This window comes from Vulpes vulpes, chromosome 14 (assembly GCF_048418805.1).
Source record: "Vulpes vulpes isolate BD-2025 chromosome 14, VulVul3, whole genome shotgun sequence".
Classification (NCBI taxonomy): domain Eukaryota; kingdom Metazoa; phylum Chordata; class Mammalia; order Carnivora; family Canidae; genus Vulpes; species Vulpes vulpes.
Window position 1 is genome coordinate 103,635,350 of NC_132793.1, and position 22,957 is coordinate 103,658,306.

Genomic DNA, 22,957 nt, shown 5'->3' on the forward strand with positions numbered 1-22,957 from the left:
TCTGGACATCCAAGAAAACTTGAAATTGTCTATGCTCTGACCATTGCACATAGTCTCACCAGACACTTCTACTTCTCGTGTTGTGTTTTGGTGCAGGTGGTACACAGGCTCTTGGGGCCCCTGCTCAGCTACCTGTGGTGTTGGAATCCAGACCCGAGAGGTGTACTGCTTGCACCCTGGGGAGTCCCCAGCCCCTGCTGAGGAATGTGGAGACGAAAAGCCTCATGCCTTACAAGCATGCAATCAGTTTGATTGCCCTCCTAGCTGGCACATTGAAGAATGGCAACAGGTATGGCAGATGGGGGGCCCCCATCGCCCACCCCATCTGGGACCGTAAGAACACTGACCCACCTCCTTCCATCTTCTCAGTGTTCCAGGACATGTGGTGGGGGAACTCACAATAGAAGAGTCACTTGTCGGCAGCTGTTAACAGATGGCAGCTTCTTGAATCTCTCCGATGAACTGTGCCAAGGACCCAAGGCTTCTTCCCATAAGTCCTGTGCCAGAACAGACTGCCCTCCGCATATAACTGTGGGGGACTGGTCAAAGGTAAGGGACATTCCCAACCTCACAGTCCCCTCTTTTTTGCCCCTTTTTTGCTTCAGACTCTAGTTATTTCCTCCACAAGATGATCCTGAAGCAGGTGGTTGGGGTATGTAACCTGGGTTGTCCAGTGGAGGTGGAGAGGCAATCTGACATCAGAAATCATCTGGACAAACAAGAAAGGGCAGTTGCTGGCTTGCTGAACTTCCCTGAGACCTAAATTCAGGGCTGGGCACAGCCAAAACCTGTTATGCTCATCTCATCCTACAATTCTACAAGGATACCAGCAGCAGATATCATGTCCATGTGTGTAGATGAGGACTTGTGGCTTTCCCAAGGGTAGAGCCAGGATTCAAGCCCAGGTTTGTGGAATCCAAGGTTAGTACAAAGTGTGTACACACGTCTTTCATGCACGAAGATTTTTGTGCCAGACACACCCATGATGGATTTCCAGCTCTGTTGCCTAGAAACTGGGTCCAATATAGTTAACCTGTCTGAGCCCCACTTTCCTTTATTTACATGCAGTGGTTGCTGTGAGGATAACGTGAAATATTAAGACAGAAACCCCTAGCAGAGTGGGCCCTGTGATCTTCCCGGCTCAAATGCTTCTGGCGTAGGTTGGATCAATATTACTTCTGCTTACACGTTCTCTGGCTTTATATTTTTCTTGTCCTAACTACGTAACTCAATGAAGTGCTAGTATGCAAAGATTGTCTTAATTGACAAGCTGCTGGTCATTGTCCTCATCCAGGAGAGCTGACATATAAATGTTTCCTTAAACTCTCAGAAAATGCCCAGGAAATGAGCCCATGTTTGCAGGGTTTTTAGAGCAGTAAGAGCCCCAGGACTGAGCCACCATGCCCCGCTCACTCTGTCTAACTCCCAAGGAGCCAGAGCCAGTGGCCAAGACTTCCCTCTATGAGTTGCTACACTGTATATCAGTGACATGAGGGACATAATTATTTCCTCCTACAGTCAGGGCCTGGAATGAGAGATGAGACTGTTATAGGTGAGGCATCTTTCTCAGGCTAGGGATGTGGAAGGACAGGTAGAAATCTGCCCTGGGGATCTTCACCTGTAAAAGCTGGTTTGCTTTGTTTCCCCTCCTCTCTATATAAGGAACAATGGAGACCCCAAGGGAGAAGCATTTCTTTGAGACTGGGCTAGGCAGGGGGAATTGGGCAAAGGCGTTAGATAGGAAGGTATCTAGGTAGGCTAGTGGGTAGGCAATATTTGTTCCAGTCACCCAGTTAAGCCCCAAGAGTGAAGTCCTGCCACTCTCCCTGAGAGCGGATAATCCAATTACTGTCTCCACGAAGTTAGGGACAGAATTGTAGGGAGGGATGGGCTGCCAGGCAGCCGTGGAGAGAACTCTTAGCATTGTGGTACTTTTATCTTCTTGCTACACGGAGTATGCCTCAAGAACCAAACCAATGGGTGTCTCTTTACAAGGTGGGAGCTCACAAGAAATGAGGACTCTCAAGTGCCTCCAGCTGAGATCTAAAGGTTCAGACTCTGCATTTCAACAAGATCTCCAAGTGTTGTAAAGCACATCATAGTTGGAGAAGCATTTCCCTACCCGCCCTTCATCCTTGTGAGGGTTGCTCAGCCCTTAAGTTTGTATCCAAGGTAGGAACAGCTGTGGGAAATGATTTCTCTGAGCAAGTGCTGCCCTAACCCAAGGGGAAGAGGCAGGAAGGGAAGGGCAGGAGTGATCAGGGGTTGAGGGGAAACCAGGCACCTTGTTTTGGATGCAGCCAGGGAACACCTAGAACCCTTCCTGTACCCTGAAGTATGGCATTCTACTTCTTTCTTTTCTCCTTTGCCTTGAGACTAGAACAAGCTCTTCTCATTGGCCTCGTAGAGTGGAGGCTGGAGGTGCTTTCCTCCCCTGTCCATTCCTTCTTGTGAACAATGAATTGGCAGTTGCTGGCTATGTATCGTTGAAGTAACACAGTCGGCACATCCACTCATGGTTGCCTTTGTGTCTTTGCTCTTGTCCTTGCTCTCAGGTCCTGGATCCATATCTGAATTTTCCTTTTCTGTGAAATATTTTAACCCCTGAAATCATGTAGCATTTCCCAGCTTTAACTCACAATGACCCGAATTTTTATTGCATTTCAATGGGAGCTACTTCCTGAGTATCTTATTCATGCTCTCTCTCTCCCTAAAATAAATAAATACATATTTTTTAAAAAGAAGGCTTTTTACAGGGAGAAATGAGAGGAGACAGAAGTGAAGGTTACCCAGATGAGCTGGATTGGACCTCAGGTGAGTCGGTTTCCTAGGCAACCACTGGGCAGGGCAAGAGCAAGCTGGTAGTCACCCCCAGAGATCAGCTCAAGCACAGTCAAGACATCTTCTCTCTCCCAGCCAAAACTATGTCTCTAGAAAATGTCTGTCCAAGAGGCAGGGTGGGTGTGCACACAGGCTCAGGAAGGCAGAGCCAGTCTCAGCCTTTGAGACCAAAAGTGAACATCCAGACTCGGGATTGAAGAGTCAGGCACACATGTTGGGTTTCTTACTGGGTTCAGCTTTTCTCCTGTTAGTTGAAATTTCCTTTCATTTCAGAGTTACTTTGTTTTGGCAGAGGCTCTGATGCCAAACTTCCACCTTCTCCAAAGGTTTCTGCCAGACTGGTCCTTCTGCCGCAGGCTAGCTCACTTGGGGGCAGCCATCCATCTTGTGGTTCTGGATAAGGCCTTTCTACATTGGAACTGGCCACCAACCCTGGACTCAGAGAGGCTTAGGAGCCATGCCAGAATGCCCATTTTTCACTGAGCCAGACCTCTCAGCCTGCAGCTGGAATAGTCCTCTTTCCTGACACTAGCTCTATTCATGGCATGTTTGGGCTTTCTTCCTTCATTGGCTCATTAGTTTTTAGATCTGAACTAAGTTTTAGGCAGGAAGAAGCCTTCAATTCTTACACCACATTTCAAGTTGTAAGAAGGGAGTATTGACTCATATTTGGGCACTCTTCCCAAATGGTGGATTCCTGTGCTCCATGGACCCCTTGCAGCCTGTTTTGTGGCCCCATTCCTTGGCGGAAATCCGTAAAACCATTCCTCATTCTTGATTCTCTGTATTTTGATAGAGTATTTGACCATTTTGCCTACCTTCATCATTCTCCTTCATGATGTTTCTTGGTGTTTTTTATTTTTCCTGTTTACTTAATTACATCTTGTTGATGGATATGCCTTCTTCCAGATCTCCAGAAAGCTCTATATTTGACCAGATATTTGATGTACATCACTGCATTTTTCCTCCATGGCTGGTTCTGTGTCCTGACCTCTTCTCTGACTTCTATAGATAGTTCTCTATATTCAAGATCAGTCTATAATGTTCTGTTCAATGCAGTGTCCCCAGGTCTCCAAATAGGATATGTCTTAATCCTGGGAAAGCAAAGAGACAACCTCTTCATTTCCAGCCATCTCCCCACCTCGCTCCACCATCTTTCCAACACTTAGGATCATCTCTGCTATCTTTGGCTCCTGTGTTTGGTTACTGACACCTGCTAACTCTTCAATTCTTAAAATATATCCATATGCTAAGTAAAAAGGAGATCTCTTTAATGAGAATTTTTTTACAAAGAACATCTCAAGACATGTCCTAGACACATGGATTTATAAATATGGCATTCTAATTTTCAGTAGGCTTACTAATTATGACTCATGAAAGTAGCAGTTTGTTAAAGCCTGTTCATACCAGCTTGCAAAACCAAACTGTGATCTCTTACCTTGTGCTCAGTGATATCAGATTGATAATTTGAAATCAGCCATGATGGGAGCATTTATACCACAGAAGTTAGCAAATGTTATAGTAAATGCTCTCTCCTCAAGAACTTGTGAAGTGTTTACCAACACACAGCCATAGAAAGGGGTTACACGTGCACACAGACATACACACACACATAATACTATTGATAAGACAATCTTTAGCTTATTGATGGTTACTTAAGATGGAAATGATCTAAAGAAGTACCCATGTCTGGACTCTTTTGCACAGAGTTTAAGAACCTTGGCTGGGCTTCTCTAAAGTGTTTTTTATTTTTATCTTCATAATTGGTGCTTGGCAAAGCTAGGAAATATCTGATCTCTAGATGAAAACTATCCATCGAGGCTCCTTCCACAGTTTGGCTATTGTGGACATTGCTGCTATAAACATCAGAGTGCAGGTGTCCCGGCGTTTCATTGCATCTGAATCTTTGGGGTAAATCCCCAACAGTGCAATTGCTGGGTCGTAGGGCAGGTCTATTTTTAACTCTTTGAGGAACCGGTGTCCATCGAAAGATGAATGGATAAAGAAGATGTGGTTTATGTATACAATGGAATATTCCTCAGCCATTAGAAATGACAAATACCCACCATTTGCTTCAATGTGGATGGAACTGGAGGGTATTATGCTGAGTGAAATAAGTCAATCGGAGAAGGACAAACATTATATGTTCTCATTCATTTGGGGAATATAAATAATAGTGAAAGGGAATATAAGGGAAGGGAGAAGAAATGTGTGGGAAATATCAGAAAGGGAGACAGAACATAAAGACTCCTAACTCTGGGAAACGAACTAGGGGTGGAGGAAGGGGTGGAGGGCGGGGGGTGGGGGTAAATGGGTGATGGGCACTGAGGGGGGCACTTGACAGGATGAGCACTGGGTGTTATTCTGTATGTTGGTAAATTGAACACCAATAAAAAATAAATTTATTATTAAAGAAAAAGATAAAACTATCCATCATTATCCTGCAGGGTTAGTTTGGTCTTGATCCATGGTGATTGATCCAAATGCATTAGGTATTCCTTCCATGAATAAAAGGGTATTCCAGCTCTCAAGGTTTATTCTAAAATCTTCCTTTTACTTTTTTATTATCATAGTATTAATTATGAGTTTTGCAATATTAATAATTTTGTAGATAATTACTCTCTTTGAATAATAATGTTTTTTTAGACTCAAGATGACAGTTTATTCTTATATTTTGACCTACTTGAAATATACCCAGTGCATTCAAGTCCATGCACTTCTCTCTGTTCCACTATTTTAAATAATAGACACATACACACACACCCGAATATGCCTTATTTTCTTGAGTAGACTGTAGTTTCCAGAAGAAAAGGACCATTTCTGCCTCTGTGCATCCCACTGGGTGCTTGGTAAAAACTTGTTGACTAAAATTAGACTTATAAAGGCTTCTAAATTGAACATGCCTGTTGCCACAGCCCTGTCCTGTCACCAGCAGACACTGACTGGAGCACTGCTGTATTGACTAGCCCAGGCCCTAGGGACCTGAGACAGCCAAGAATGCGGCTTTCAGTTAGCTCACAGTTTAATGAAGCAGACACAAAAAAATTATGTAACAAGCCCCACAAGGACTCCCATCTACAGAACCGCATGGAAATCGAGGGGAGACATTTACATTTGTGTGGGTTCCAAGGAAGTGCTGCAGAAGACGCGACTATAGAGTTGAGTCTTAGAGGTTGAGTGCAGGCTGTGTGCAAATGAGCCCCAGGTGGTCCAGGTGGTGACAGGAGAGCACCCGGAGGCACAGGTGGTGGACTTGTCAGGCTTATGTGGCTGGAGATGAGGATGCTGTAGAGGAATGGAAGGGCGAGATAGAGAGGAGAGGTTGCTGTTAGATTGGGAAGGACCTTGAGTGTCTGCTGGTCCCTGAAGTGGTGAGGACACCAAGGAAGGTTTCTGAATAGAGAAGGCAAATGCAGCCTTTTTAGGTATGTGCTTCTGGCTGTGGTATGAACAGTGTGTTGGGGGAGAAGGAACTGGATCCTGGGAGAGTTTTTTAGGAGAGGGTAGAATCAAACCAAGGAGAAAAAGGAAGCAGTTGGGTAGAGAATAGGAGATAGTAGTAAGTGATGTTTTTAGCATATATTGCAGGCAGATTTGATTACTGAAGTGGTAAGAAAGAATTGGAAAAGAAGGGTTGTGGATAGAGCCGGCATTAATTTTAAAACAAATTGAGCAAGGAAAAACACATTGGGGAGGTGACCTGAAAGAGAAAATGAGTCTATTTTGAAGTGTGTGTAGTTAAGTGCCTAACAAGTCATCATTAAGGAGAGATCTGCGCTAAAGTGTGGGAAGCATCAGCATTTAAGCAGTAGTTGAACCGTGGAGAAATGAATACCATGATATATATGTGTATGTCATCGCTAGGAATTCTTTTGAAAGTAGGAGGCTTCCGGTGAAGCAAAATCACAATGGTTGCATGGTTGTAGAATATACTAGATCCCTCATGATGAGGGGCATAAGGAGGTACAAACTTCCAGCTACAAAGTAAATAAGTCACAGGAATGAAAAGCACAGCACAGGGCAGAGCATCAGTAATATTGTAATAACTTTGTGTGGTGACAGAAGGTGACTCCACATATAATGGTGAGCATCTGGTAATGTATATAGAGAGGTCAAATTACTCTGTTGTACACCTGAAACTAATAGATTATTGTATATCAACTATACTTCGGTCTAAAGAAACAAAGAAAACAGAACAATTAGGATTGCCAAAAGAAAGAAAAAAACACAGATAGCCACTTTAACATGAATGAGACACATGGGTGAGGCCCAACCACGCACAGTCATGGAAACTGTGCAGAAGCTGTAAGTTTAACAGCTAGGCCAACAGAAAGAAGGTAAGAGCAAGCCAAAAGCCAGGGAACACAGAAGTCAATGATGCATGCCATCTCAGGGTCTGAGACCCGTCAGTGACACAGAAGAATGGACTCTGGGTCCCAGGCTATGGTTGAGTGCAAGGAAGATCATGTAGACCCACTTAGGCCTTAAGTAGACTGGAGAGCATGAGGGGAATGCACATCTCTGAGAGCCAAAGCAATACCTGGCAAACCTGCCATAACTGTAATCCAAGCTGAGCAAGGATACGAAGAGGAAGGGAAGGAAAGCTCAGACCCCTGGGAACAGAAGATTCCAGAACATATGAATCTCAGAACTGTGTCCAAACTGTTGAATACTTCTCTTCAACACCAGAAGAGGGAACAGTGAAGACAATGACCTCAAAACACTGCCACCTCCGTATACTTTCCTAAAAGTTCAGAAACAAAAAATTATCTCATTTAAATAGGAGTGTCAGCAAGCCCCATACAAAGATACTGTAAGCTAAAAGTGTCAATAGCATGGCAACATCATGAAAATTTGGCCTTGATGAGAATATAACTTACTGTTTTGAAATGAGCTAAAAGAAATTAAGAAATACATAGAAGCAAATCAGAAACAGTAAAGCCCAGGCATGAGTTGAATAAATAACAGGGGGATGTGACCAAAGAGAACTAATGTGGTTCAGGAGAGAACCAGAAAACTTATGGGGAAAATTTCTCAAGTGGAGAGTAAACTAGAAACAAGGGTAATAGGAGAAATGAAAGAAAAGAGGGGATTGAAAATAATCAAAGAAAAATAGAATTCAAGTAAAAATAGATATGAAAGAGGAAAGAAAATCCAATATATAAGTATTACTGGAGTTCCAAGAAAAGAAAACCAAAACAACAAGACAAAACTATAAATAAAATCACCATTTAACACAAATCACAATATTGAAAGGGGACACCACAACCCTGGGTAAATGGACCCACCATGGCTAATATCAAGACATCTTCTGCTGAAGTAGTGGCTTTAAAGATAAGGGAAAATGTACTTGTGTATCCAGGCAAAAAGACCAAGTCACTTACTCGTGACTTGGGAAAGAAAATCAGATTAGCACCACACTTCTTGACAAGACCACTTCATACTAGAAAGCAATGGAGCAACATATTTAATATACTACAAAAAAGAAAATGTGAGCCAAGGATGTTATATCCTACCAAGGTGACCTTAAAGTGTAAAGATCACAGTTAAATAGTTACAAAGTTGCAAAAACTCAAGGTATATTGTTCCCTGGAGCTTTTCCCAAGGAATCTACCAGATTTCTGTAGAATAAATAGCAGAAGCTTTGGCAAAAGGTTGTGGCTTTGTGAATTGTAATTAATGGCACTGATTCTGTCCCTTCCTCTTTTTCTGAGTTGGGAACATTCTTTAATGGCGCCCTAACTTTGAACTTAGAAAACACAAGGTCACATAAGACCTCCATCCCGAGAGGGAGTTTACAAATGATTCTCCTAATTATGATGCTTCATAATGGGGAGGAAAAAAATCATATATTTATTATTAGAAATGGCTTATGAGCGGAGACTGGCAATTATGTAACTCACTGTTACATGAACCGACATTAAAAATTTTGTGTGAATTTTTGCAGTACATGGGTGATTTAGTTGGTTGGGTAGCTAACCCTTAATTTCAGCTCAGGTTGTGATCTCGAAGTCCTAGGATTGAGCCCCACATTGGACTCTGTCCTCAGTGGGGAGCCTGCTTAAGGATTCTCTCCCTCTCCTTCTCTTTCTGCTCCTCCTCCTTTTCTCCGTCTTTCTCTAAAAAAAATAAATCTTTAAAAAGAAAAAAAGTTGATGTTAATTTTTATTAAATGAGAAACTCCTAGATGATGATTTGAGTTGGTTAAAAAAATAGTAAATCATAAATTAAAAAAAAATAAAGTTACTTGTTCAAAAGTTTACAAAAAGCTTTTCTCTGTACTGAAAATATGAATAGTTGAGGGCTTCCTGTTAACAATGACAATAAAGGACTTTAAGAAAATTCCATTCTCCTCCTTTGAAATCCAACAAAAAACCCACAAGGAGAATGGAAGAGAGGGAACAGTTTGTCTTCAGTGAACAATGAAATGGCTAGAATCCCAAACTATAAATCATGGAACACACCTGCCAAAGGCTGTAAAACCTGGGCCAAAATGAGAGGGAAGGCTGCGAGCTGGCAAGTATCCCTCGGGCGCCGTGCTCGGTATAGATCTCCCTAGGACGACATGTGACGGTCCTCTGAGGCCTATTCAATGGTCCTCTCATTACAGAGGGCAGATAAGCTGCCCTGAGAATGTCCCTGCAGAACTGCGGGCAGGTGGCACCAAAGGAGACATGGCATATGTGGCCCTCCTGGCCGAGGGATGGCTGCCAGGGATGAAGAAGTGGGAAGAAGGGGCAGCAGTTGCTGGATTATTACACAGTGAGCCAGTTGCGGAAGAGGCTTTTCTCTGAGTCACACCAGCCACTCAAATGCCAAGAGCTGAACAGACATGGGCAACAGAAATGAAAATGCCGTGCCAGAGTGTTGCACACAACAGATGTAAGCTGCCCTTCCTCATCCTCTGCCCACATTGTTGGCAAAGAGCTGCACTCAGAGCTCCAGCATAAAACCCGTGCATCAACACCAGGCAAGAGCCACATGAATGATGGTAATATCACAACACTATCCCCCAGGGAACACTGCCAACAAATAGGCTCTGTGTCCCTGAGAAAATTATAGTTATGGTGTCTGGCCGGAAAGTGGCTTTAAAACAAGGTTTGAGCTCAAAATGAGATTGTAAGTCAACAAAAGGAGAAGATAGCTGGAACATTCAGGGCAAAAAAAAAAAAAAAAAACATATTACAAACAACAACAAAGTTAAAGAAAGTGACAGAAGACAGATGTGTACAGGCTGGAATGATGCGTCTACTATGTGGGGAAAGAGCACAGATGTGCACTGATTTTCAGGGGCAGCCGTGGACATGAAAGATGGAAAGGAAATAACCCAAGTGCATTTGTGAAAAGAACAGATCAAATGGCACAGAAAATAAAAGAGAGAAATATTCAGAGATAATAAAGGAGAATTTATTAATAACAAATAGTAATAATAAAAACCTTTCTTGGATAAAAGCTTTGGTCTGTAAGTCATAATGGCATACTAATGTGCCAAGAAGATATGACCCAGTGTGACACAGCATGCTTACAGTGCAGAACTTCATGGATAGAGAAGGAGCCCCCAGGCCTCTGAGCAGAAAGGGCAAATGGATACACAACAAAAACTCCCTGTTTGGCTGCGCACATCCTCACAGTAGCATTCAGTGCATGAAAACAGTGGAACAGGGTCTGCACAGTTCAAAGGGAAAGAGAATCAGACCCAACTATCTGTTCTTCCTCTTGGTGTTCATCATGTAGAAAGGCATCAGGGAGATACAGATCAAAATGACAATGAGATACCACCTCACACCTCTCAGAATGGCTAAAATGAACAAGCCAGGAAACAACAGATGTCGGTGAGGATGTGGAGAAAGGGGAACCCTCTTACACTGTTGATGGGAATGCAAACTGGTGCAGCCTTCTTGAAGTTCCTCAAGAAGTTAAAAATAGAGCTACTCTATGACCAGCAACTGCATTACTAGGTATTTATCCAAGGGAAACAAATGTAGTGATCCGAAGGGGCACCTGCACCCCAATGTTTATAGCAGCAGTGTCCACAATAGCCAGTCTATGGAAAGAGCCTAAATGTCCATTGACAGATAAATGGATAAAGATATCACACACACACACACACACACACACACACACACACAGGAATACTACTCAGCCATCAAAAAGAATATAAAATCATACAATTTGCAATGTGGATGGAATTAGAGGGTATTATGCTAAGCAAAATAAGTCAGCTAGAGAAAGGCAAATACCATATGACCTCAATCATATGTGGAATTTAAGAAACAAAACAGATGAGCAATGAGTGGGAATTATCAGAAAGGGAGACAGAACATGAAAGACTCCTAGCTCTGGGAAACGAACTAGAGGTGGTGGAAGGGGAGGAGGGCGGGAGGTGGGGGTGACTAGGTGACAGGCACTGAGGTGGGCACTTGATGGAATGAGCACTGGGTGTTATTCTATATGTTGGCAAATTGAACACCAATAAAAAATAAATTTATAAAAAAAAACAAATGAACATAGGGGAAGGAGGGAAAATAAAATAAGATGAAAACACGGAGGGAGACAAACCATAAGAGACTCTTAACTCTAGGAAACAAACTGAGGGTTGCTGGAGGGGAAGGGGTAGGGGGATGGGGTACCTGGGTGATGGGCATGAAGTAATGAGCATTGGGTGCCATATACAATTCATGAATCACCGAATTCTCCCCCTGAAACTAATAATGCACTATATGTTAATTGAATTTATAATAAAACATTAAAAATAAATTAAATGGAAAAGAAAGGCAACAGAGAGGTAGTCAGAGAATATGTGTAAGTCCATTGCGAAAATCCTGCAGGGCCAGGATGACTCACCATAAATGCACAGACACTGATGAAAAGACAGAAGATGAGTAATGAGTTCATTTATGTACAGGGTTAAGACTAATCAGTCAACAATCACATCTCAATACAGAACGTAGATATCAGAAATCCAGATGTCTCCTAAATGATCATGGAGGTAATTGGAGGTTTGTGGGGAGAGGGAGAACCAAATGGGCTTATGTCCTCATCCTTCTCAGCAGTAAGCCAATAGCTACTCTCCTGAGTGAAACCTTAAAAACAACCATCCAAATCTCCATTGGCTTCTTCAGTTTTCTTCCTTAACATTATTGCGTTCTTTTGGGAATTAATTGTTATGGTGGGTAGAAAACCTCAGATGTTTAACAACTCCTTTAATTCTACCTTAGTTCCCTTTTTTCTAATATGCCTACTAAAACTATATTACAAAAAAAATAAATAAAAAATAAAACTACATTACATTTTTAAATTAAGATTGCATGTACACAGAATTATTATCAAATATCAGTGTTATGCACACATTGATGATCAAATATTAGTGTTATCTTATGTAAAGTAGTTTGAATGATTTTTTAAAAACTTTAATACTTTTTTGTTTCTTGAAGTCTTGGTCATGGGTATGATCATGTTTTTTTTTTGTTTGTTTGTTTGTTTTAGAGTGTACTCATCTTACTCTATAAAAAAAAAATAGCTAAAAAATAAATCAGTATGGCTGTCTAGTTTAAAGTCCATAACAGTTTGGTGTTTTCAATGAAAAAAAAATTAAAAAAATGAACAAGCAAACAACAACCAAAACCTTGTTTAGAAACGTCCTTTCAACCATTTAAGGGCTGTGTAGAAACAGGAGAGAAGTAAGGATAAAATGAATTTATTCTAAACTAGTTCGATCTTGGGTTATAAATTTTAGAAGGTTCCTCGTCCAAAAATCTTCATGCTTTATCCAATATAAAATAGATATCAATTACACTGACAAAAAATCCCCAATACAGTAAATTACTGGAAATTAATTACTGTCTCAGAGAGGAAGAAGGAAGGGAGGGTGGGGAGGAGGGAACTCCTTGTGTTATAAAAGATAAGTCAAAAAAAAAAAAAAAAAAACAAGTCATGGGAAAAAGTCACGACAAGTCATGGCATGAGGAATACAGTCAGTAACATCGTAATGATGCTGTGTTGTGACCCGTGGTGACAGCACTTACCGCAGTGAGCACTGAATATCGTATGGACTTGTCCAATCACTGTGTTGTATACCTGAAACCAATGTAATGGTGTATGTCCTATATACTTGAATTAAAGAAATAAAAGATAAATAAAAATAAGAGGGGTTCAAGCCTAGGAAATGGCGTACTTACTGGCACAGCCACCTGTGAGATGCCCTGGTTGTGCCGCCGGACACTTGGCGGTTGGCTGTGACAGGTGCATAACTGCCGACATGCCACATGACAGGTGCCTAACTCTCATTGCAGTGTTCTGTCAGCTGTGGTGTTGGAACCCAGCGAAGAAAGCAGGTGTGTCAGAGGCTGACAGCCAAAGGCCGACGCGTGCCCCTCAGTGAGACGATGTGCCGAGACCTTCCAGGGCCCCCTCTTATAAGACCTTGCCAGATGCCTGCGTGCAATAGTAAGTATGTAAAGGCCATGCTCCAGAGGAAATGCTCATTCTGTTCCTCTCACCCTGGTGGCTTTATTTCCCATAAAGCAGCACGTTTCTAATCTGTAGGTAGAGCAGATCGAGCAGAACTCAGAATTGTTTGAACAGCAACCAATATGATGTTGAATACATGATACAGTTCTAAGGAAAACCAATGTTAAGGAATGTCCACACAACTTAGCAAATGCATCTATTAGGTTTCCTAGTTTAAATTTGGTTTTAAACTTCCTTCTGTCCTTCACTTGGCCACGATCTCTTCCACTTACAATTCAGGAGTATTCCTTATAGAAGTTAAGCTGAACTACAACTTTCTGGTTTACTTCGCCAATAATGCTTTTGGATCCATTCCAGTATGAGTAGAAGAGCTAAGTATTTTTAAGTATTCAAGTACCTGTTCTTGTGTATAATCTAAAACCAGCAAGGATAAAAACATAAATTATCATTGTTTTTTTTTTTAATGGTGATTTGGGCACTTCTTCAATTAATTGTAAGTGATAAGCTTAGTGTAATGTGTGTATATATACATGTATATATATATACATATATACATATATATATGTATATATATATATACTGGAATCCTATTCAGCCATCAAAAAAGGGAAATCTTGCCATTTGCAATGACATGGATGGAACTAGGAAGTATGATGCTCAGTGAAATAAATCAATCAGAGAAAGACAATTATCATATGATCTCACTCATATGTGGAATTTAAGAAACAAAACAGAGGAACATAGGGGAAGAGAGGAAAAAAGAAGACAAGATGAAATCAGAGAGGGAGACAAACCATAAGAGACTCTTAATCATAGGGAACAAACTGAGGGTCACTGGACGGGAGGGGGTAGGGGGATGGGGTAACTGAGTGATGGGCATTAAGGAAGGCACGTGATGTGATGAGCACTGGGTGTTATATAAGACTGATGAATCACTGAACTCCGCCTCTGAAACCAATAATACATTATACATTAATTAGTTGAATTTAAATTAAAGAAAAAATAAAATAAATAATAGTAAGCTTAGTATGAAGTATATAAATATATACTAAGCTTAGAATAATATGGCTTTATTATAACCAAAAGCTAACATGCATGTCGGACTCCTCTGTATTTTCAGTGTACACAACAGAATATATGTTTGCACATATGCATGTGTTTTTCATGTGGAAGGGTGGGTGACAGCAATGAGTTGAGGGCTGGTCCTACAGAAAATGAAAAATAAGGCAGCAGAATAGTGATGGGGTGTTCAGAGCTGGGAAGGCAGAGTAGGACCGCACAGACTCTTGGTCTGTCTCCTGCCTTGTTGTTCATGGTCTTTAATTATTTACCTGTAAAGTAATATTAAGACCCTTGGGTACCTCCTGAGCTTATGGGAAGAAAACAAAAATCAGAAATTAACTAAGTTAATGTTGCTTGAAAAAAAACCCTTAGATATAAAATCCAAATTGTCAATAGTTTTCCTGGAGAAACTCATAAAACAAAGTAAAAAAAAAAAACAGTTAAAACTTTAAAAATAAAAGCATTTTTGAGCTATTTATTGAACATTTATGATGCGGAGCTCCTTGCATGCATTAAGTCCTTCAGTCTCCAGCAATTTGTGAGACAAATATCATCTCCATTTAGACAGAGGAACCCAAGACTTAGAGAATGTATGAGACTTGACCAAAAATCCGTAGCTGCCAGTTGGACGCCTTGGCTTGTTTGACCACAGGTCTGTCTGATTCCTGAGTCCCTGCTATTAGCTGCCTCTCTATGCTGATTCATGGACAATGTCAACATTTTTTTCCTGGGAATTCTTTGAGACCACATTTTCGAAATCTTGAGATTCCAAAAACTTGAGATCCCAAGTTTTGTCGTGTCCTGGAATTCAAGAATGCCTGTGGCATATGGCACAGTGTCATGCTTCAAAGCACTTATCTATCTGACTTTTATTAATTGTGGATGGTTGCATAGCAAGGCAATTAGGCTGTAAATTGCCTTCGAGGAGAGGGAAACTACAGGAGTACTGGAGCTTCCTCTAAGATAATCACAAAATAGCCTGCGGAAATACAGCGTGGTTATTAAGGCGCACAATGCAGTGCAGATGAAATTATAAACTCTTACAGCATGCAATGGAGAACAGGGTAAAATTATAAATTTTAGGGAGGGGGGAAACACAAGAAAAAAAGACAGTAATATCTCTTCTTTCCCCACCCCATTCCTTGGCTTGCCAAACATGTGGGTCATAGAAACAGAGAAGAGAGGGGAACGCCTCTGCTCCCAACCCCGCCAGATCACCCTGAGCTGGGCCTCCATTTCTGCAGTAGCCTGGATCACACCGTCACCTTTGCTCAGTGGCCCTTGCTTGCTGAGATTTGGCCTCTCCCTTCGCAGTGTGATGTGGCATCCTCTTCTCCCCCCGACCATATCACAGAGCCAAGTGACACACTTGGCCTTCACCCACCCTCCCAACTCCTGCTCTGTTGCACCATTTCCCCAACACCGTCATGCACTCAGCACCAATGTTGCCCTCATTGCATCACAAGACACTGGATGCCTTTTTTCCAGCACACACTACCTCCAGATCCATTCTTCCTTGGCGACAACCAGCATCCCTGCCCATGACCTTTCTAACATTCTGATATCCCTATCTCCTACCATTGTTCACTTCACTGACCCCTGCCCCATCACCTTGGCATGGTGACCCCTTACACTGGCTCAAACATGACCTTCAGAATTAGCTTCCTGCTCTCCCTCCCCCACCCCCATCTCGCTGTAGCTAGGCTTGCCCTCCCTTCACCCCCTGCCTGGATCATCTGCTCACTTCAACCCTTGTATTACTTTTCAGGTGACATTATTTGGCTTTTGGTTCCCTGGCCTGAGCTACTGGGATTCACTGAAGGAAATAATATCACCATGCTGATTTAGACGTCCTTGGTATTCATACTGTCTGATTTACTTGGGCATCATGTGTTTCTTCCTATTTCCTAAAAATCCCCTAAAAATCCACCATCCCATAGCAGCTCCGATTCCCTTTCTCTGGTGGTGCACTTGTCTTATTCCACTGAGACTATCGAGGCCTATATGTCCTCCGACTTTCACCTCCTCTTCATCTCACTTCTGCACCGCCCCCACTGACTCCCCAGACTGGAAATGCATGGTCTTCACTATAGACCTGACCCCTGCATTATTGAAGGGGTCTGAAGACAAGAAAGCCCAAGCTCACCTGTGCTGTGATCTTTATTCCCTCTCAAGCCTCCATTTGTAGATAAAAGTTCAAACTGGAGCCTTAGGCTTAAGTAAAACTCATTCTCTTTGGAGGAGTGAGTTTTGCTGGACTTCATTTTGACCACTTTGATATGCAGTGGGTGGAGGGCGGGTAGAAGAGATGTCCTGAACACCTCGCAGTCCGGCCTGTGTCTCCCCTCCATTCCCAGCTTCCCCCCACTGCAGACTTTGACCTCTCCCTTGAATTCTTTCTCCTGCTGTATCTTGCCACTGATGGTCTTCTTGTTCCTGAAAGACCACGACAAACCCTGCCTTCTCCAATAATCTTTCTTAGCTATATTGATCTCTGGAAGATAATACAACATGGTGGCTAAGCTAACTCACGTGAGTTCTAATCCCAGTTGTTCCAATCCTTCCTTAGTTACTTAATCTCTGGCAGCCTCAGTTTCCTCCTCTGTAAAATGGGAGTAGTCATTGTCTCTGCCTCATAGGATTGTTCTGAGAAATAATACCTATAAAGTGCTTAGAAACAATGCCAGGCACATGCTAAAGGCTCAACAACATTAGTTATTTTTAATGCCATCCCTTTATTTCCTATTATAGCTTTAAGATAGGATAAAATGTAACGTAGCAATTTGTGCTGTATCTTGTGTCCCACAGGGGTGTGTACTTGTAGGGGGTAGGTTCGCAGTAGCCCTGGACTTTTCTCCACATAGGCCACCGGAAGTGCTTATCATGACTTACCCATAGAGATGCTTCCCAAATATGTCAGACTGGGATTTTCCTCATATTGCTGTTAAAAGTCTACTTGTCTTGGTTTCTTTCTTTTTTCTTTTTTTTTTTTTTTTAAGATTTATTTTAGAGAGAGAGAGCATGGAAACAGGGGAGAAGGGCAGAGGGAGAGAAATATAAGTAGGGTGCAGGCTGAGTGCAGAGTCTGATGCAGGGCTCCATCTCATGACCCTGAGATCATGACCTTAGCCAAAACCAAGAGTCAGATGCTCAACTGACTGAGCCACTCAGGTATCCCTACACCTGTCTTGGTTTAAATAGAAATGTAGTGTTTGATTTTAGATTTTTTAAATTATAGCTCTAGGTTTTTAGGTTTCCTGAGTTCTACTGAAGAATTCTTATTTTTGGTCAAAGTACTGAGATGAAGATGGTTGAGGGAGGGGAGGCACCCAGGTGTGCACTGTGACGGCAATGCCAAGATCTGCCCATCCACTTGCCAGGGTTATCTGGAATGCACTCGCTTCTCTGCAGTTCTTGGTCTCCCTCTTGGTTCCAGCCCCATATCTGCCTCGTTAGGTCTCCCGCCTCCTGCACATACCTTGGACTTCAGGAGAGACTATAGCCCCCCTGCCTCTCCTCTCCCTGTAACCTGCTCAGCTTCCAGTGACCCATGCTGCCTGACCTCGCTGCAGCCCTTGGAAGCCCAGGGAGGCACAGGTCTGCCTTGCCAGCACCCCTTTCAGAATTATATCATCTGTCCTGCAGCATCCAAGGGCATACACTCAGTCATTCATTCATTTATTCATTCAGTAAAGAGGATTTTACTGTGTACCAGGTGCTATGCTGTGCCCTGAGGGCAGTGACGATCTCTCTGCCTAGACATACAGTTTTCAGTGTCAGAGATACCATTTCCTTATTAATTCTTTCTGCAGTCATTCATCAAGTGCTACTGTGTTTATTTATTTTTTTAAGATTTTATTTATTTATTCATGACAGACACAGAGAGAGAGAGGCAGAGACACAGGCAGAGGGAGAGAAGCAGGCTCCATGCAGGGAGCCTGATGTGAGACTCGATCCCAGGTCTCCAGGATCACACCCCCGGCTGAAGGCAGCGCTAAACCACTGAGCCACCAGGGCTGCCCGCTACTGTGTCTTAGATGTTATGATACAAAATGGAAAAGACCTCCTAGTCCAATGGGAGAGAAATATATACATAAACAAATGAGAACAGTAAAGCACCATCGGTGCCATGATAGGATGCAGAAGGCAGTGGCCAATGCCACTGGGTGAGGAGAAGGTCAGGACAAGTTTCACAGAAGAGGATCCCTTGGGCAGAGTTCTGGAAGATCAGTGTCCATTCTCTAGGCCTATGTGGGGGAGGACACAGGAGACTCTGGGTGAAGAGACCAGTTGGACAAAGGTAGAGGGTGTCAAATGGAGTCATATGTTGGGAAGAACTACCAGAAATACCATGGGATTAGAACATAGGTTCAAGGTTATGACAAAAGAGAAAGCTTGAGAATTTAGTTATAGAGGATATTAGGACTCCATGTTAATGAGTTTAGATTTTATCCAACAAGGAGATGACACAGTCAGATTTTATTTTGGTTTATTTACTCTGACAGCTATATGGAGACATTGGATAACTACAAGGGTGCAAGCTGGAAGTCTGGGGAAGGGACTGTGGCAATATCTAGCAGAGAGAGCGTGGCAGTAGATGCTCACAATGTTTCAGATATCCTGCCTAAGCAGGATGACATTTGGAGCTGGGAGCTAAGGGACAGGGATGAGATGTGCTTGTAAGTGTTTAACAACCAGCTTTGGGGGAGGAGTGCTGAGAAGGGTAGTTACTATTTCTTAGCTGTATTGATTTCTGTGGTGTAAGTACTCCCACCATGGCCAACTTCAGGTGGCCACTGTGATATGGTTGAATGCAGAGTTGGGGACAGATACTAACAATTTTACTGACCTGAGAGCCAGTGAGAGGTGGGGTCAGCACTCCACTGGACAGAGAGGAATCACAATGATTTTCTGGTTTCTGCCTTGGGGTAATTGGGAGAAAGTGATACCATTAACTTGGGGAATACAGGAAAAGGAGGATACTTGGGATGGGATAGGAAGCAGAAATAATGTGTTTAGATGATAATATTTTAAAACTTGAAGTACCAGGAAGATATTTCTGATAAGCAGTAGATATAATTAGGTCTGGAGCCCCAGAGAGAGGTTCAGGCTAGACAGAGAAATTAGACTAGATAAAATAGACCTGATAAACTAGACTAGATAAGCTAGATTGATCAACTAAACTGATCAACTAGGCCAGGTAAATTAGACCAGATAATCTAGACTAAACTAGACCTGGTATACCAGACAGATAAACTAGACTAGATAAACTAGGCCAGTAAACTAAACTAGGTAAACTAGAATCATAAACTAGGCCAGGTAAACTAGACAGATAAACAGACTAGATAAACTATGCAGATAAACTAGACCTGATAAACTAGTCCGGATAAACTAGATAAACTAGACCCAATAAACCAGACTGATAAACTAGAGTTGATCAATTCAATTAGAAAAACTAGACCAGATAAACCAGGATAGATAAACTAGACCAATAGACTAGATCTGATAAACCAGACCAGGTAAAGTAGACCAGGTAAGTTAGATAGCTCAGAGTTGCTTGTTATACCTACAAGGTCATCCAAGTGAAAGCTCAGAGCAAGAAAAGAAAGTAGCCAAGTGTGATGCCAGAGGGGTAGCAACAGCACGTAATGCACTGTAAATGAGTGGTGGTTGGAAAGGACCAGGTGAGGGTCCTCACGTGAGAGGAGAGTCTTCTTCCAGAAGTGAGGGATTGAGGTTGCCATATGTCCTAGAATGGCCACGTAAGAACACAGAAGGGAGACTTTGTATTTGTCACTAGGGGGGCAGACCATGGGTGGCCTTTCCCAAAGAGCATTTAGTGGGGAACTGTGAGCAGAAGCCAGACGGCGTTTGGTTGGAAAGTGCCTGGGAAGCAAGAAACGGAAGCCATCGTCTCAGGCTGATGTGGCATTTACAGTAGCCGTCTTCCGTGGGGCCTCTGGGGCCTTCACAGCTCATTTAGCATGTCCTACCCACAGCACCCCCTGCAGCCCCCTTTCAGCTACCCGGGCTTCTACCCTCAGAGAAGGCTGGAAAGAATCCAATATGCTCAAGTTCTTGATTGAGCTCCAAATGAGCTTGCCGGATCTTCAGTGCTTGTGGGCGGGATGGGAGCCAGCCTCAGCCCAGAAGCCACACTCAGGGGTGGATTCTGAGGGGCCTGGGATTCCAGCAGGGCTCTAGGAGGTCTTAGAGGCTGCCTCGCCGCTGAAGCCCATTCGGGTGTGGCAGGAGGCATATGCTGGCAAGACTAAATGGAAATATCCAGCCCAGATGGCTTGGGGCAGAGACCTGGCATGGCACCAAGGTCTAGAGTTATGGCAGGGATATGACTGGAGTTAAGACAGGACATGAACAAGTAAGGAGCCGAGATGCAGTTGCTGTAAACAGCCTCAGGTTCCCAGAGCTGGCTGGCTTCTATTGGGTAGGGCAGGCTGGCCCAGAGGCCTAGAAGGAAGACCTCTAGAAGAAAGATCTTTTCATTTTCTAGAAAAGCCAGAGATGTGACATTTCTCAAATCCAGCACAGTGAGAGAGGTGGAGGATGGGTCGGGACCCTTGCACAGGCCCACAGCCCCTTCAGGAGGATGCCATAGGTACCTGACCACTCTCTGCAGGGTAGATGATGCCGCACCTGATCAGGCTAAGCCAGTGTTGTAGTTTGGGGGCATGTCTAGGTTCAGGAGGAGGCAGTCACCTGAAACCAGACTAGTTCTTGCCTAAGAACCATGTCTAATGATGTCATGCTCCAGACACTTCTCCAAAGGAACCCACAGGAGTCCCAAGAGAGGAATTGATCCAAGCTGTGGTACCTGGCAGCCTGGCAGATAGAGCCTGAATCCCAGACCACTCCTCAGGCACACCTGCTAACTAACCTGCTCTGTACTCAGCAGGAACACTTGCAGGATTGGGAATGCAGCCAGCCAGGGTCACAGGGCTGACCTTCCAACAAATGGGCAGGCAGCCAGAGGGAGCAGATGGCTCTCACGCAGCTCACCCAGCCACTTGGGCAGCTTCGCCGCCAAGACTGAACACTGCCCGTCACCTTTAGACTCCCCAGGCTGCCTTGGAAGGAGTCAGAGCCCCATCTAGTTTAAGCCTCAGTCTTAACTGAGGAACATCTGGCTACCAGTGGACCTAACAGTAATTAGAAACCACATTCATGGTTGCTTCTAGGGCATCAGGATGCTGTGTGGGCTTATATGGACCTCAGATCATCCCCAGCCTGGACTATTCAGCCAGACAGGTGTGCTCTATTTCCTACATGGGCATCTGTGTCCCAGTAAGTGCAGAAACATTCCAGCTATGGCCTCATTCTTAACAGCATGGCTACCCTAAAATAGCCTACCTCCTCACATGCCTCAGTTGCACGAATTTAAAAACCTGAGTTTGACCCAGTTTATATTGTGATTTTGAGGCTATCCATTGCACATTCATATCTTTCCTTTGTTGGCCCCTAAGGGACCAATGACCAGACAGGGTGTTCAAATAGGTCCTTTTAAATCATCATGAGAGATCTGTGTGGGTAGATATATACACATCTGTGTAGATATCATGTTCACATGTGTGCATGTGTGTACATGCACACATACCCTGCCTTGTGACAACAATGGGCCACTTGTAAGTATTTATAAGATGCAACCAGGCAAGTAAAATTAGAAGTAGATAAGGAATGAGAAAGGAAAACAAACAAGGCTAGTACGTGATCATGTCTTGAATTGTATACTCCTTTTACATAGGGGCACAGATTTGGCTCTAAACTTGCCAACAAAATAGCAACCTTGAAAAAGCAGCCTGGTTAGTGACACAGTTCAGCACTCATTGGATAGGAAACAGACTAATTATTCAGAATAAAGTATGATGATTCCTGAGGCCAAGGCCAGAAAGAAATCCCCCTGCAGGCTTCTTCCAGAAGACACCACATGCGGTAAAGACTTTGGCAGGGTTCACACAGAGAGCACAGATGCTGCTTCTTATTCTCCTCTCTTGACTGGCGACATCCTAGCACACATTGTCTTTCAGTAAAATAATCGAAGTCAGGAGCCTCTCTCTGTGCTGCCTTGGTTTAATACAGTGGTACGCTTGGAGGTAGAGGTTCTCAAACTTTGCTACACATTTCAGGCCCCTGGAGAGCTTAAAAAATTTCTAGTGCCAGGCTGCACTCCGTAAGTCAGAATGTCTGGGGAGGGGACCCGGGGCATTGAGATTAACAAATAATAATACATGTGCTTCTAATAGGCAGTGAAGTTTGAGAGTTGCTGCTTTACTTGATATTGAACCCCCACACACTGGTTGTTAAAATATGAACATACTTGGGGCACCTGGGTGGCTCAGTTGGTTGAGCATATGACTCTTGATTTCGGCTCAGGTCATGATCTCAGAGCCTTGTTGGGCTCTGCCCTGGGCATGGAGGCTGCTTAAGATTCTCTTCTCTCTCTCTCTCTCTCTCTCTCTCTCTCTCTCTCTCTCAAAAAAAAAAATTTTTTTTGAACATACTTCCCAAATGGTTGCTAAATAGCCTCTGCCTGAATACCATGACTATCTCCCAGCTTTTGGGACCCTGG

At 43.2% G+C, this 22,957-nt stretch overlaps 1 protein-coding gene across 3 annotated transcripts in view; it reads left to right on the forward strand.

Annotated features, from left to right (window-relative positions):
- Window positions 1-22,957, forward strand: part of ADAMTSL3 (ADAMTS like 3) — a 335,305-nt gene that overhangs the window by 246,868 nt on the left and 65,480 nt on the right. For all 3 annotated transcript variants that reach the window (XM_072737443.1, XM_072737441.1, XM_072737442.1), the window contains 3 exons: window positions 97-289; window positions 370-549; window positions 13,134-13,287. In XM_072737443.1, the coding sequence (XP_072593544.1) occupies window positions 97-289; window positions 370-549; window positions 13,134-13,287 (527 nt within the window). The remainder of the gene's footprint in view (window positions 1-96; window positions 290-369; window positions 550-13,133; window positions 13,288-22,957) is intronic.